Genomic DNA, 15060 nt, shown 5'->3' with positions numbered 1-15060 from the left:
AGATATCGAGCCAATAAGAGATGTCATAAGAGTAATAAGGTAATCAGACTCGGAACAAACAAAAGCAAGACAAAACAGGAAAGAGATTTTCCCATTCTCCCTCTGGTGATTATTTCCCAGAATCACATTTGATAATGAATCTCAAGCTATGTGTCTTCATGTGCACCTTCCCACCCCATTGTATCTGACTAATTACAGCAAAGCTGCATATGAGAGTTAAGTCGATCCCTGGGGCCACCTGAAAGAGTCCCATGTTAGCTGCATTATGGCTCTGGGTTCTGATGTGCAGCTATTGCTTTGACTTTGAAGACACTGATCAAAACCCACCACCCTCTACCCAGCACAATAATCCTGTCAGGCCTGAGGACACCTTGTCACAGCCACCTGATGCTTACAAAGAAGTGGGTTTCAAAACCAGGAGGCGCAAATGGCAAGGAGCCAACAAGGGACCGATGTACCAAATTTCCTTGTTTAGGCTCCTTGTGGTGAATAGAAGCCGTTTCTCTTACTCACATGGCTTTTTAATTGGGACACCTCTACTTCAGGCACCACAAACTGGCAGGGCAAAAGACAGAAGACAGAGAGCACTAACATAAAACTTTCAAAGTCAGCTTTAGCTTGTTTCGTCCCCCAAATGAGCAGAATGTTTCTGGTTCTTATAGCACTCCCCCTGAAGCGTAAATAGGTATTTTGTTATAGCTGAGGGGTTGATTTACATATTTTCTTTGTGTTCAGTCAGCAGAATGTATTAAGAATAAACACTAGCATCTATCTTGTTTTAAGGTAATCACTTTGGTTCTCAAAACCTGCAGATAGGAACTCCCTGGGAAAGCTTTTAACTGTTTCTCCAAGGCCAACTGGCAAGGCTTCACAACAGTGACATTGAGAGAGAAAGATTGCCTTTGAAATCAGCTTGACAGGAATAAAAACGTATCTAATTTGGCTTCCTGTATTGTGCAGAGTAAAAGGAAAAGATGTTTCAAATTTCTGGTTGGGTAAGTACCAGAAAAAGTCTTGCTTTGACTTCTGACTTACTGCTGTTTACATGGTGGGGTGTGGCAAAGAAAACCAAAAAAGCAAACAGATAGTAGGAGAACATTCCCGAAGTTTACTAGGAGAAGGGATGGAAATTAGACTTCATGACTTTCATGGTTAATTTGTAAAGGTTTTACCTTTCTTTAAAAAAAACAAAAAGGTTTATTTTTATTTCATTTTTACTTGTGTGTGTGTAAGTGTGCACATGTAAGTGTGAGTGAAGCTGTCTATGGAGCCTAGAAATGGACATAGGATCCCCTGGAGTTGAAATTACAGGCATTTCTGACCTGTCTGAATGGATGCTGGGCTCTGAACTCTGGCGTTTTGCAAGAACAGAATGGGCTCTTAATATGGAGGTATTTCTCCAACCCCATGCTTTGCTTTTTAAGTGGTACTGTGGTTAAGTGGGACTATTGGATTCTGATGAGAAAGCCTTCAAGTGCCAACTCTGAGTCACTGTGTCACAGACAGGGCTACCTAGCAGGCTGTTGTTCTAACTTGCACTGCAGTGGGCACCAGGCATATTTTGGAGAGAATTTTGAACGTAGCGAGGAGTCTGAGTACTATACTATCTTGTGGACTAGTTTTCTCAGAAAATTGGTTTTCTTTTTGTAAAAGGGTAATATAAATGTCCCTGATAAGGAGCCTTGAGCACAGTGTATCATACACAATGAACAGCTCTTAAAAATTAGCCATGGAGCCCAGAGCTCCCAGCTACTTGGAAGCTGAGAGGATAGCTTAAGCTTAAGAATTCAAGGCTTGAGCCTGGAGGTGGTGGCACATGTCTCTAATCCTAGCACTCAGGAGAGGCAGGTGGATCTCTGTGAGTTCTAGGACAGTCTGGTCTACAGAGCAAGTGCCAGGATAGGCTCCAAAGCTACACAGAAAAATCCTGTCTCAAAAAAAGCAAGGCTTGTAGGTTCTCTTCCAAGACCCATGACTGTACTTACCATGGGCAGTTGGTTAGGCTTCCAGGAGGTATGATTACCTCTTGTTGATCAGGTCTTAATTCCAATTAGAGTCTCTGGTTGATGTCAAGGTATTTGTACTATTACTACAGCCTTAGGATTATCATGCCACACTGGTCTTTGCTGTGATTTATGGGTGTATGAGCTTTCGTGTAGCCTTCTGGTACAAAACTACATTATAAACAGTTGTCCTTATACCCACTGATAAGTGTAGTCCTCACCCCTCGTCAAGGAGACTTCTCTTTGCAACAGATAAGGACCATCACAATGAATTAAAATGCAGAATTATGGAGCTCAGTCACAGGGAATACATCTATAACACACAGTATCTATTCCTTAGGCTTGGGGGTTATTTCAGAAGAGGAGGAGAGAGACTGTAAGAGGCAGAGGGACAGAGAGTTTGCTGTGTGACTCTGGCTCCTCAAAATGTCAGAAACTACGCCCATAAAATCTCACCCACATGACTGACTGAACATGAACTAAACAAGGACAATACCAATAGACATGCAAAAGCCACAGGGCCTCAACCTTACACAAAGAGTCATAGGCAACTAATGAGTGCTGAGGGGGTCAGATAACCAACTGGTTATCCAATGCCAAATGATCAGCCGTGAAAACACATATACAAGTAGCATTATAAGGGCTTATCTGGGTTTGTTTAGGGGAAAAACCCAAATGTATGTGTGTACACATATATGTATATATGTAACAACAATTAATAAAGAAGCAGGCCACAAATATGAAAGAAAGCAAGGAGGAATGTGGGAGGGTTTGGAGGAAGGAAACAGAGGGAAAAATGTTGTAATTCTATTATAATCTCAAAAAAAAGAAAACTTAAAAAAAGTGCCATGAGTTATCTACATTATTCACACAATAAGCTTAGAGTTTTTGGAGTTAAAAGAGGATAGAGTTTAAATACATGAGTTTACAAGTAACTACAGTGTCACCTAATTTTTTAACAGTGCAGTTCTTCTGCTTTGTTTTCAATACAGGGTTTCTCTGTGTAGTGCTGGTTGTCCTGAATTCACTTTGTAGACCAGGCTGGCCTTGAGCTCACAAAAATCTGCCTGCCTCTGCCTCCAACGTGCTGGGATTAAAGGCATGTGCCATCATTGTACAGCCCTAATTTTTTTGGTAGTCTGCAAGTCAATAGACTCTTCAGTAGAGGATTGGCTAATTCAGCAATTTTGTACCAGTTTGTGTAGCTTTCCTACAGAACTATCAGGGTATGTCATAATGAATGGAGATTTTGCTACAGCTTGCTTTAGTTACCCAGTCACAGTCTACCAGGGATCTGAAAATTGATCACCTTTTTGTTTGCATCGCTGAGCTTGCATTTACGTCTTGAAAGCATTTTATAGGAAAGGCATCACGGTGTTGTGGAGAGGTACAGAAAGAGCTTGAGGGGCAGGCATTGATCAAAATACATCGCACGAAATCCTCTAAGAATAAATTCAAACTCTTATACTAAAAAAGAAAAAGAAAGGCACTGTAACCATACCAATCTGCAGATGAAGAAACTGAGGCTCTCTATATAGTCACAGGCCAGCCGAAGGCAGGGTCCTGCTTCACTCTCATTCTGACTGTACAATCGCGCCGGTGTTGACAGCAGCACACAAAGTCTCCTTCATTCTTGAACACGCTCAGGTGGAGCAAAAAGTCGTAAAATAAATTGATCACCTTTGATGAGGTAAAATTTTATAGGATTATCTTCTTGGAATTTCAGGTTTATAACTCTTACTTCAGGAGAGTGAAGCATCAGTTTCTTAGCAAGAAACACATATGGGATGATGAGCAAATGAACCATGAACACTTCATGAAAGGAATTTTGTGACACAAGCCAAAAGTTTTTGCAACTTTTATTTCAGGACTTATACCTAGGAAGATTTACTCTAAAGGAATAATTTGATCTACAAATAATTTTTTGAGGGATATATATTCATTGTCACTAAACCAGGGAGAAATGAAATAATATCAGTATTGCAAGGTAGAATAATTAAGTATGGGAAGATTAAATGTGAAAAATCAGGTCAGCTTTTCTGCCATCCTGCACAATGTAGCCTCTCAATAATGATAATATTCACTATTAAACAGCCTGGACAAATCCAGGATAGGACAAGTGCTATTCACCTTATTCCTCTGGTCACCTTACAAACCATGACATGGCCACATGTAGTCTGGGTTGGAAAGCCTTGGGCTAAATGGACCATATAAGGTACCCTCTCTTGTATTCCAAAGCAAAGGAGTGGATTGTATGTTTTAATGCATGTAAAACTAGGCCATGAACAACTTTCCCATTCAAGCTCCCGGTCCTCTTCTGAAACCTTCTATAAGTCTAGTGCAGTTCCTTTATCAATATCTGAGAACAGGGCATCCTCTTTTTTCTTTCCTGGGCTTTAGTCAATTGCAGTCTCTGCTCATTTTTCAGTGGATTTCTACTTTGTATATTCATAAGAAGACTCTCAGTTAGGCTCATTTTCTCCTTTTCAAGATTATCTGTACTTTGTCCTAAAATCTTCCCAAAGCACTATTTGGAAAAATGTCTGGAAGTGTAATAATAATCAAAAAAAGAAAATAAAAGGCTGTTTGTAAATTTGTGTTGTAGATTATATAAGCAGAACAATTTTAGAAGCACTAGGAGAATTAGCACGAAAACCCCAAGTAAAACGCGAAGGTTGAAAGAAAAATTGAGAGTAGGGATGTTTTGTCCTGTTCTGGACTCATTTCTCAGAAGGAAAGAACCTGTGGAAGAAAAAAAATAAACATAGTTGAAGCAATTCCCTTGTGAGAGCTGGGATACAGCTAGGTGAAGTTCAGACAGCTCTAATGAGAGACATTTTACAAGGTCTGTAGATAGGTAGTTATGGAGCTTTGTATATGTCAAGAACGTTAATATAACTACAGGCTAGACTGACAAATGAAATGAACCACAGTTTTGAAAGCACCTTTGGAACTGACTTGTATTCACCTGTCAATGGGGAGAGTAAAGCTGAGTGGATATGTTGTGGCTGGACCCAGGACTTCTTGTTAGTATCAGAGGGAGAGAGAAGCTAATATACACATGGCTGCACTGAGGACTTCCTGTTAGTGTTAGAGGGAGAGTAAAGCTGAGTGGATACATCATGGCTACACCCAGGACTTTCCTACTAGTGTCAGAGGGAGACCTATCTCCTGTCCCTCCATGTTCTTTGTTGGCATGGGATAACAACAACAAAATATCAGTTGACTTCCTGGTTCCAGGGTGGCTAGGAAATTAGAACTGCAATATAACTGATCTTTAAGTAAAAGAAGAGAAGGCTTTTGAGTTGGGAAACATTGTATTTATTAGCGACTTTTCCTAGCTTCTGATACAGTCCACTGGTTTTCATTTATTAGACGATTATTTAGGGCACATTGGAAAATGAAATAGTTGTAATACACAGTTTAATTAAAAATGTCACCTTTTCACTTGATGAAAGTGATGCTACTGTTAAATTGTAGCTGTTAACATCTTCTTAGTGAGACTTACCAGACAGGAGACAGTCAGTATTCAATTGCTGTCTGATGAACCAAAAAGGAAAAAAAAGTATGTAATTTGAGGGAAAGAGAGCACATAGTATTATTATAAGAAGAGAAATGAGGAGAGACAGGGGGTCCTGGCAAAAGGGAAGGTAAAGGAAGGAGGAGACAAAAAGATTCAGTCTTTCCAGTATATTTGAGTAATATATGGGAATCCTGACTCCAGCTTTGGATTTGAAGTTCGGCTAATTTTGTTCACTTTGCCCTCATGTTAGTCTGTGCTTTCTGCTTAGAGCAGTAGCTTTGGCTGAGTACAACCGATGTATAATAAATTTGTGATAGTTAACATACATAATTAGATGAGTCTAGATACATGTATGTACAAGTAAAAAACCATCACAACAATTAAAATGATACTACACTGATGATCTCCCTTTTATTTCTTTTGATATTTTGCAATCTCTTCTCTCCATTTTCCTACTCCCTTGCTTATCCTAGGAAACATGTTCTGGTGAGGTTTCACATTGATTTCCAGAATTTTGTATAAATCAAACTGTACCATATATCACCTTTTTCGCCTTCTTTTTTCCCACATAACAATTATTTTTAGGACCATTATGCCACAGAATGCACTTTCAGATCCTTTTATCTGTGATTTGAAATACAAATCAAAGTTAATGCTTTGCATGCAGAAACCCAGTTATTCTGGCAAAGCATGCTGGGAGAACAGTCCTTTTCAGCTGAGCTATCTCAGTGTGTTTGCCAAGCTCTGCTTGTGTCTTTATGTGTAGGTGTGTTTCTAAACTGTTCTGTCCTGTTGGCTTTCCTCTTTACACCAGTATCACCATTTTTACTGCCACGGCTTTGCGATAATTCTTGCAGCAAGGTAATTTTTCCCCCTGAAACTTTATCCTTGTCTAATGGCATTTTGGGCTCTAATACAGTTTTTCCTCTGCATTTTGATGTGAAGTTAAGAAACGGTCTGACAGTTTCTGTGAAAAAAAATCTGCTGGAATTTTTATTTTGAAAACTCATTTAGAGATTAATTTGCTTACTATCTTAACTATTTTCCTACTCACGGATGCAGTGTTGTTAGTTTATATTAGCAAAGCTTTATTAATTTTCAATTTTTCATACATTTCATTATAAATAGTTCAAATGTGATTTGAGTGCTACCATGAATCTATGAATAGGTTCATTTCCTCCATTAACTTAATGGCCATTTGGCTTTATTTCAACATATAGAAATGCAATGATTTTGAATATTCATCTTATATTTGACAAACTTTCAAAAGTTACTTCTTAGATTTAGAACATTTTATTTCCAAAACTGTCTTGCATATGTATGTACGTGTGTGTGTGTTTGTGTGTCTGCTTGTGTGTGTATTTCATGTCATTTCATGTCACCTGCAGATAGAGTGAATTTTATGACATTCACCCTGACCTGAGTGACTTCAGAATGATTTTTCTTGTCTGATTGTGTTGACCACCATTTCCAGCGGAAGTGAACCTAAGAACTGAGAGTAGGCCTCCTTCTTTTATTCTGTTCCTGGTCTTAGGGAGAATGCTTTTACTCATTCAGAGTTAGCCTTGCTGTTTTCTGAGGGCCAACAGTGTCTGTTGGCTGACTTGAAAATCGAAAATAGAACTATATGTTTCTTCCATACTTTGTGTGTTTATCTGCATCCCTTCTGTTCTGCTTTCAAATTGCCTGAATTTTATTTTAATACACTTACTTAAAAAACTACCTCAGCTGGGCAGTGGTGGTGCATGCCTTTAATCCCAGCACTTGAGAGGCAGAGGCAGGTGGGTCTCTGTGAGTTTGAGACCAGCCTGGTCTACAAGAGCTAATTCAAGGACAACCTCCAAAGCCACAGAGAAACCCTGCCTCAAAAAACCCAGAAAAATATACTAGTTTCAGTTTCTTGAATAGAAACTACTAACACATATTATAATTGTCACACAGTATTAGGACCTAGTAGGAAGAGAAAAACATTATATTTTAGTAGCTACTTTAGATGTGGAGGCATTTTTGCAGGCACCTTACAAGGCATACTCAACAAGCAAGGAAAACACAAAGACACTTTTTCCAACTAAACATTTTTCTTTATGTAACTGATTCTTCAAATGAGAAGAAAAGGTGGCTTCCTATTATAATTCATATTATAATTATTATCTCTCAAGTAACATTAAAAACCCATTGTTGATGTGCTGGTTATTAGTTCCACAGCTGAGAACCACTAGACCTTAAGCAGATTTGAAAACGCTTGTTCATCACAAATGCCAGAGGGCTCAGGTAGTTCCAGGCATTGATTGTGGGTGTCCCTAACCCTGACAGTAAGATTCACTACAAAAGAAACCGAATATTTGGTCTGGGATAATCACATGTTTTTAAGTTCCCAAGGTCATGCCAACGATTAGGCAGTGTAGTATGTCTCTGTTTGTATGGCAGGAGGCTATGGCAGCGGTGGTGAAGACTTGGAGTGGGCAGGTGGGAGTCAAACAGACAGTCTGACCTGGAAGTATCACGGAATAATTAATATCATGATAATTTGCCATTTTAGAGCTAGAGTGTGTTCACCGGTTAAAGCAGTTGGACTTTTTCGTGACAACCTGGCTGAGTCTTTCTTTCATTCACTGCACTCATGAATTCTCTGCTTCAGATCCTCCTTTGGTTTCGAAGCGATGTGATCGCCTCTTAACAATCAGACCCTTAGACGTGTAGTTCAAGAATGCATTCTGACAGCACCAAGATCCATCTTCACAGCCTTCCTCACTGTTTCGCAAGAGAAATGTGAAGTGTCTTTTTGAGAGAGCTTTAACACAATTACTACCCATAAATAGTTCCAGAGAAGAGATTCACAGTGACCTTGACAGCAAGTGTTTCAAGCCTACTACTCCCTTCTACAATGGGAGCATGCACATGTAAATAAATATTGTGAGCAAAGCATTGGACTAGGGATCAATTCTCCTGTTTATCCACTGTCTGTGTGCTGTCTCAGGAGCTATTCAGAGTAAGTTTCCTACGTGGTGTCCACCGTCTTCCAAGATGTGTTGGCTCTCTTTGTCACCCTTGTCTCTTTGTCACCTTGGTCTCTTGACTTCATCTAGAAAAGGGAAAGACAAGAATTAAAAACAAACCAAACCAAAAAAAAACAAACAAACAAACAAAAAAAACAAAACCCCACAGATCTTCCAATTTACTTAGTAGAAATACGGAGCTTGAGAAAGAACTTCAAATCTTGCTTAAATTAGGACAGCGAAAGGGAAGATAGCGGGGAGATTATTTTCTAATCCACTCCTCGAGGAACTGACTGATTGGGTTAGGCCGTGGGGGTGAGAGCTTTCTTTTTTCACAATGGGCCTTTCAGTCCCATCAGGACAGTGTCTAATCTCTCCCATAGGTCACCTCCCAGAAAGTTCCCACTCTCCGCCCCAGGCCCTCCCCTGGCCTTCTCCCTTGGCCAGCTAACAGGGTGGGCGGGGTGGCCTCTCCAGCCTGCCCCTCCTGGGCTCAGGAGAGTGGCAGAGCTCGGGACAACTACCCCAGCGCCTGAACTCTGTGTCTCACTACAGGTTCAGGAGGGACACAGCGGTTTCCTGCTGTAGGCCAGGAGAGTAAACTCGGTGTGCGGAGCTGGACAGAGGGACCTAGGCGGGTTCGCAACCTGCAACCCCACGTGTAAAGCTCTAGGCAGTGCCCTTGCTACTCCTCAGAGGTGACTTCTCAGAATGGAGCAGTTTCCTTTAGGCCGTAGGGACCGCAGCGGCGGCTGCCGACCTCACCTGGCCTCGGGACTGCGGGCCGCTCCATCCGCTTCGCCCGCGCGGCCGGTGCCGTCGGGGATCCCGGTGTCCGCGGCTTTTCTACGGCCGCCCGGCCTATTCCTGCGATCGGCTGCCAGCGCGGGTCGGGGAGGATGCGCTCCCGGCCCGGGGTTGGATGGGGCGCTGGGGGCGGTGGGCTGCGGCTACGCGCGGACCCCGAAGTGTGCCCGCTGTCGCAACCACGGCGTGGTGTCCGCGCTCAAGGGCCACAAGCGCTTCTGCCGCTGGCGGGACTGCACGTGTGCCAAGTGCACTTTGATCGCAGAGCGCCAGCGCGTCATGGCCGCGCAGGTGGCGCTGCGCAGGCAGCAGGCGCAGGAGGAGAGCGAGGGCGGTGGGCTGCACCGTCTCCTGTGCCCTGGGCCTTCGGGGTCCGGGGCTCAGGCGTCGGGGACCAGCGGCAGAAACGAGAGTCCCCAGGCCCTGCTCAGGTCTGAGGCTATGGCTGTGCTGGGAGCGGGTGCTTCAAGGCACGCCAGGAGCCAGGCGCTCCCCACTTTCCAGGTTTTCCAGCAAGATTATGCCGAGGGAAAGCAGGGTGAGTCCGATTTGGTTTGATTTTTCGTGGGAGAAAATGCTTTGAAATGAACAGCAGCTCCTTACAGGTGGGCATGTTTGAAAGACGCCACGAAGTTCAGGGATGGGGTTAGAAGGGGGAATAGGACTTAAGCTTTCAGAAACAGAAGAGCTGTTTGTTTCCCTGCTGATAGAGAACTATAATGAAAAAGTGACATGTGGGTGATCACATCCGCAGGCTCACCCTGGGAATGGATTGAGACGCAGTCTGCCAGGACTTTGTGTGGGCAGAACTTAAGAGGGGCTTGAGAGGATCTTACCCAGTGTGCTGGCACTCTTTACAGCTGTGAAAACCACCGCGGCCTTCTGATCTTGCACAGGAAACCGGTTGGCTGTGGTTATTATGAAGTTCTTTGCTTTGGGGACAAAGTTTTCTCACCAGCTAAAACTTAGAAAGAAACTGAAATTACTCACCTGCTTCTCCCCGCCCCCTCCCCCATCCTCTTCTAATTCTTTAAGCACAGTTCTCAAAGGCATGGAGAGCTTTAAGATCTGCAGTTTAGTTTCCATTGGAAATGAGCTTAGTCTTCCAGATAGCAAAAGCAGATAGCAAGAATGCCAGTTTACAGCCGGAGAAATCTCATCGGACTAGTTGTCGTATTTTGCCTTGCAGTTTCTGGCAACAGTATCTCCTAAGGACCCTGAATTAACCTTTTTCCTGCAATGTTAATGTCTGTGAATTTCACAACCTTCCACAAGGCCCATGAGCCTGGAATATTTCATTTTAATCTTTTTGATAAAAGTCCCAAGCAGGTTGTACCGTACGAACTTATTTTATAACCGGGCGGTAAGTTATTAATTAGAGAGTTTCCTTGGTTGTGAAAATTGCAGATCTTAGCAAAACAGAGTGTAATTTCGAAAGAAGACCGTCTCTGCGTTGAAACTTTGCGTTCACTTACGTCAGCTTTTGACACATGCTCTAGATTATTTCAATAGACCAATAGACTTTAACAATACCGCCACCAAAAAGAAGCAAATGCCACCGTTCCTTCAGCTAGGCTGGAAATGAGATTGGTTGGTGGTTGGGTTTATGCAATCATTGGTACTAAAGCGTTCATTATACAGGCCTGATGATTTGTTAGATTATTCTGTCACTTATAAAAAGCAAACCTGTATTTCAAAGGTTTCTTCTTTGGCTTTCTAAATTGACTACCTTGTCTTACACAAGATGCATAAACTATACTAAGATATTGTATTGAACTTATTCATTCACAAAACAAAGACCTACAGTGATTCAGGGATTTCCCTATGTAAGAAAATCTTGAGTTCCAAAGAAGAAAGGGTATCAAGGATCTAAAACTACAACAGTGAATAAAAAAAATCTTCAGAGGTTGAGAGCATAGAGATGAAAGGAATTATACCAAGTATTTAAAAGAAACCTTATTTTCCAAATAGTCACATGCAACCAGTATTCCTCCCGCCCTCCTTTGTGTTTGTTTTGAGACAGGATTTCATATTTATATCCCAGGATGACCTAGAACTATGTAGCTTAGGCTGCCCTCAAGCTCCTGGCCATCTTACCTCAGCCTCCTGAGTACTGGGATCCCAGATGTGTGCCCTCACACGCAGCTTGCAGCCAATATTTCTTTACATGTATTTGTCCTGGAGTCCCACCTAAAAGTAATAAATTATCTTTAGACAAAATGGAAGAGATGTAACTTTGATACTAATGTGTTTCAGGAACAATTTTCAGTGAATCACATTTATAAGCAAGTGGAACAAAAGAACCATGAAAACTTATTTCCATGTGGCCAATTAAAAAAATACCAGTATACAATCTTACAAAAGTCACAACTTTGCTTTCATCTAATAGTTGGAGCACTGACAGCGTTTTGACCCCTGTAGTGCTAAATTAGACACTATTTACATTTTAAGTAGACCATAGACTATTATGGACAATGTTTAGGATGATTTCTTCAAGACATAGGGAAACGTCAAAGAATACTGCGGATTGTCATTCTTTTTTTAATTTATTATTATGCTACCATTAAAAATGTGGTAGAGACAGGGAGTTTGGGAGAAGTACTGTTGAAAGTCTTGGACAGTTTTACCTTTTCAGAGTTAAAGTATATGTAAATGACAAAAGGAAATGAAAAGGCAGATAGCATTATGTGTGTGTGTGTGTGTGTGTGTGTGTGTGTACACTGTTATTAGTTTTCTGGTATTAGCTTGCCAGTATAGAACTGAAATATTCTTGTTTTATTCTTATGCTCAATATGTTGAGATTGAAAAATACATTTTTAAAGAAAATTTCCCTTAATATTGAAATGGGGGGTTGTAATAGGTAATAAATATCTTAATAAATTGTGTCTATAGTGTCCCTGCAGATTATAGTCATGAAGTTTGTAATTTTCTATTAGAAGTTGTTTTTAAAAATCTTTTCTTAACAGTTTGTGTAGACTGAAATAGAAAATGTATCTTTCACCAAGAGTTAGAAAAATAGTGTTTTATTATTAACTCTCTCATAAAATGAAGCACCCAGGTCTCATGCAATTTGAGATTGATGCTCCAGGAAGATTACTGCTTTGTTTTGAAACTGTTTACAGCCACATCACCCTGAAGGCAACTGGTCTCATCTGAAATACCACTGGCAGTTTATTTCCCCATATTATTCAGGTTACTCAACAAACTTTAATTGTGAGTGTTAAAAGCACTTATTGAAAGTTAGCATCAAGGCTTAAATAGAATATTCTTCTTTAAGATAAGCTTTTTCTTTTTAATGAGTTTGTATCCACAACTTTCTGTTTAACTTAGTTCTTTATATAGAGAGTCTTCTTGGGAAAAAAAAAAGAACTTCACTTCGACAAAAGCAAAACTTGATCTTTTTGGAAAATCTTTAATTCCAAGATGGTGACACATTGACACATTTGAATAACAACAACTCTCTTCTTTTGATCTCTTATGTCCTGAAATGCATGTGACAGCATTCTTGCTTTCTCTTTTTTAAAGATTTATTTATTTATTATGTATACAGTGTTCAGCGTTCTCTCCTGTCTAGCACATGTTAGTTCTGAGGAATCTTTAAAATGTGACTTTCATGAAGCTCTTTTTGCGTGAATCAAAATTGCTATGTATTTATATGTGTATATGTATATACACACATGCACATACATACATATGTATAATGAGCAAGTGAATTATTTCATCCATCACCATCTTTGAGTGGGCATTACTATGTTGTGGCAAACTTTTCATGTGGCTGATTATTTTCTGTTTTCTTTTCTGCAGAACCAAAAGAGAATAACTGTGGGTCATGCCAGAGTAGACATGAAGAACTAGTCTCCAACACCCACCACCGTTCAGTGGGATCATCTCCTAAGTGTAATGGTACCATCCAGAAACGGGGCTTTATGTCATCTATTTCAGAATACTCGGACAAACCCAACATAATCCAGTCTCCTTGCCCCACGGAGCAATCTGGAGGAGAAGACAGTCCCAGGTCCTTCTCTTCCTCTGATCTAGAATCAGGGAATGAGAGAGAGTGGATCAGAGACTACATTGCTACCAGAGCCAGCCTTTCGACGGTGACCTCAAGACCTCGAGACCCTCTCGGAATTCTTACCAGGATTTTTCCAGGTTACAGGCGTAGCCGCCTAGAAGGCATTCTACAGTTCTGTAAGGGAGATGTAGTCCAAGCCATTGAACACATTTTAAACGGGAAAGAACATAAACCAGACTGCAGGGACCCAGCACACGCAGACTTGGAAAATGCAGCCTTTCAGAGAGCTTCAGATTTTACTCTTGCTGGCATTGGCTTTGGAACTCTGGGTAATAAATCAGCTCTCTCTCCACTTGAAGCTGCGTCTGCTGTTTATGGAGGAGATTCAGGTCTCTACAGTTTCAATCCTAGACTAGCTTTCAGCCCACTGCGCCTGGCATATTCTCCAGGAAGAGCGCTGTCTGGCTTGGTGTCGCCCTACCTAACACCTGGGCTGGTTCCAGCATTGCCTTTTCGGCCAGCTTTGGATTATGCCTTTCCAGGGATGATTAGGGAGCCGTCCCATCTTCCCAGCAAGCACTTAATAACTGGTGGTAGACTGTATTTCAGGCCCAATCAGGAACATGTGTAACATACCAACTCCACCATTCTTTGGTGTTTCAGAAACCATCACACACACACACACACACACACACACACACACACACACACACACACACATATTGATGTTCGTCATTGAGTATAAAAGTGGCTTGCCAGCCTTAAATGCTATTTTTAAGCAATGTATAGACTTTAGACTTGAAGAGTTTTTTTTTGAGCATTTATTAAGGCTAAGAAACATTTGGACATTATATGTGCCTTGAATAAACCTATTTCAGGAAATAATCTTATTTTAAACTATTGATTTTTCTCCATAAATTATCATTTCTATTATAAAGACATACCTATTTTTATTTTATTGTAGAGCTGGGCTTATAGTTGTAAAAAAACTTGTAAAAACATCATATGATAGACAATGAACCAAGGGGAGATTAAAAACTGAGTTTAATTCTATGTGGGCATTGTTCTAAAACAACTCCCTCTCCTTCTCCATGTCCCCCACCCCACCCCACCACCACAAGTGACCAGAAGTTATTTCAACATTTGGAGACAAATGTTCATTAGTAAGTAGATCCAATAAACTTGAATATATCATTTTTGGAATGTCTGACTTTCACTCTTTAGCTACTGTTTGTAAAAAGTTAAATGTTTTCAAACAATTCTCTTTAAAGCTAACATTGTAATTGCACAAAGTAGGGAGTCCTAAGAAACAAGACTCTGCCCTCTTTTGGCCACTATCACAAACTGCAACTTAGTTCTGAGGAAATTAGAAACTCCAGCTTTTCTGTTACAGGCGAACAAGTTTATGAAATAACCATTTTGGATCACGCTGCATTCAGCTTTCATGTGAAATAAATTTCTATGGAAGGTGATTTTAAGTTTTGAGTATCTTATGCTTGTATCTGGGGAAAACAGTCCTTTTTATTTGCTTGAGATATTATGTTACACATTCTCATAGGTTAAAAAAGTTATTAAGAATTCTAAATATCTGCTTAGACAAATATCTACTGATTTTGTATGAAGTGTATTTAATGCACTTCGGAGAGACAAAAATTTCAAAGGTCAGTAACTACCTTTGAAATTCAGAGCTGTTGTGGAGTCTTTAGACATATATTT

General features: G+C 40.7%; 1 protein-coding gene across 1 annotated transcript; it reads left to right on the top strand.

Annotated features, from left to right (window-relative positions):
* The first annotated feature begins 9057 nt into the window (after positions 1–9057).
* On the top strand, positions 9058–14540 carry Dmrta1 (DMRT like family A1). The gene is made up of 2 exons (XM_005074291.4): positions 9058–9867; positions 13134–14540. Exons 1-2 carry the CDS (start codon positions 9234–9236, stop codon positions 13973–13975), a joined length of 1476 nt encoding a protein of 491 aa, XP_005074348.1. The 5' UTR covers positions 9058–9233; the 3' UTR covers positions 13976–14540.
* The last annotated feature ends 520 nt before the right edge of the window (positions 14541–15060 follow it).

This window comes from Mesocricetus auratus, unplaced genomic scaffold (assembly GCF_017639785.1).
Source record: "Mesocricetus auratus isolate SY011 unplaced genomic scaffold, BCM_Maur_2.0 Super-Scaffold_100014, whole genome shotgun sequence".
Classification (NCBI taxonomy): Eukaryota; Metazoa; Chordata; class Mammalia; order Rodentia; family Cricetidae; genus Mesocricetus; species Mesocricetus auratus.
This window is presented reverse-complemented; position numbering and strand designations above follow the sequence as displayed.

Excerpts from the sequence above, each read along its gene's own strand:
- Dmrta1 (XM_005074291.4), top strand. The coding sequence starts at position 9,234 with ATGGAGCAGTTTCCTTTAGGCCGTAGGGACCGCAGCGGCGGCTGCCGA. Across the intron at positions 9,868-13,133 it reads TTATGCCGAGGGAAAGCAGG|AACCAAAAGAGAATAACTGT; the intron begins GTGAGTCCGATT and ends TCTTTTCTGCAG.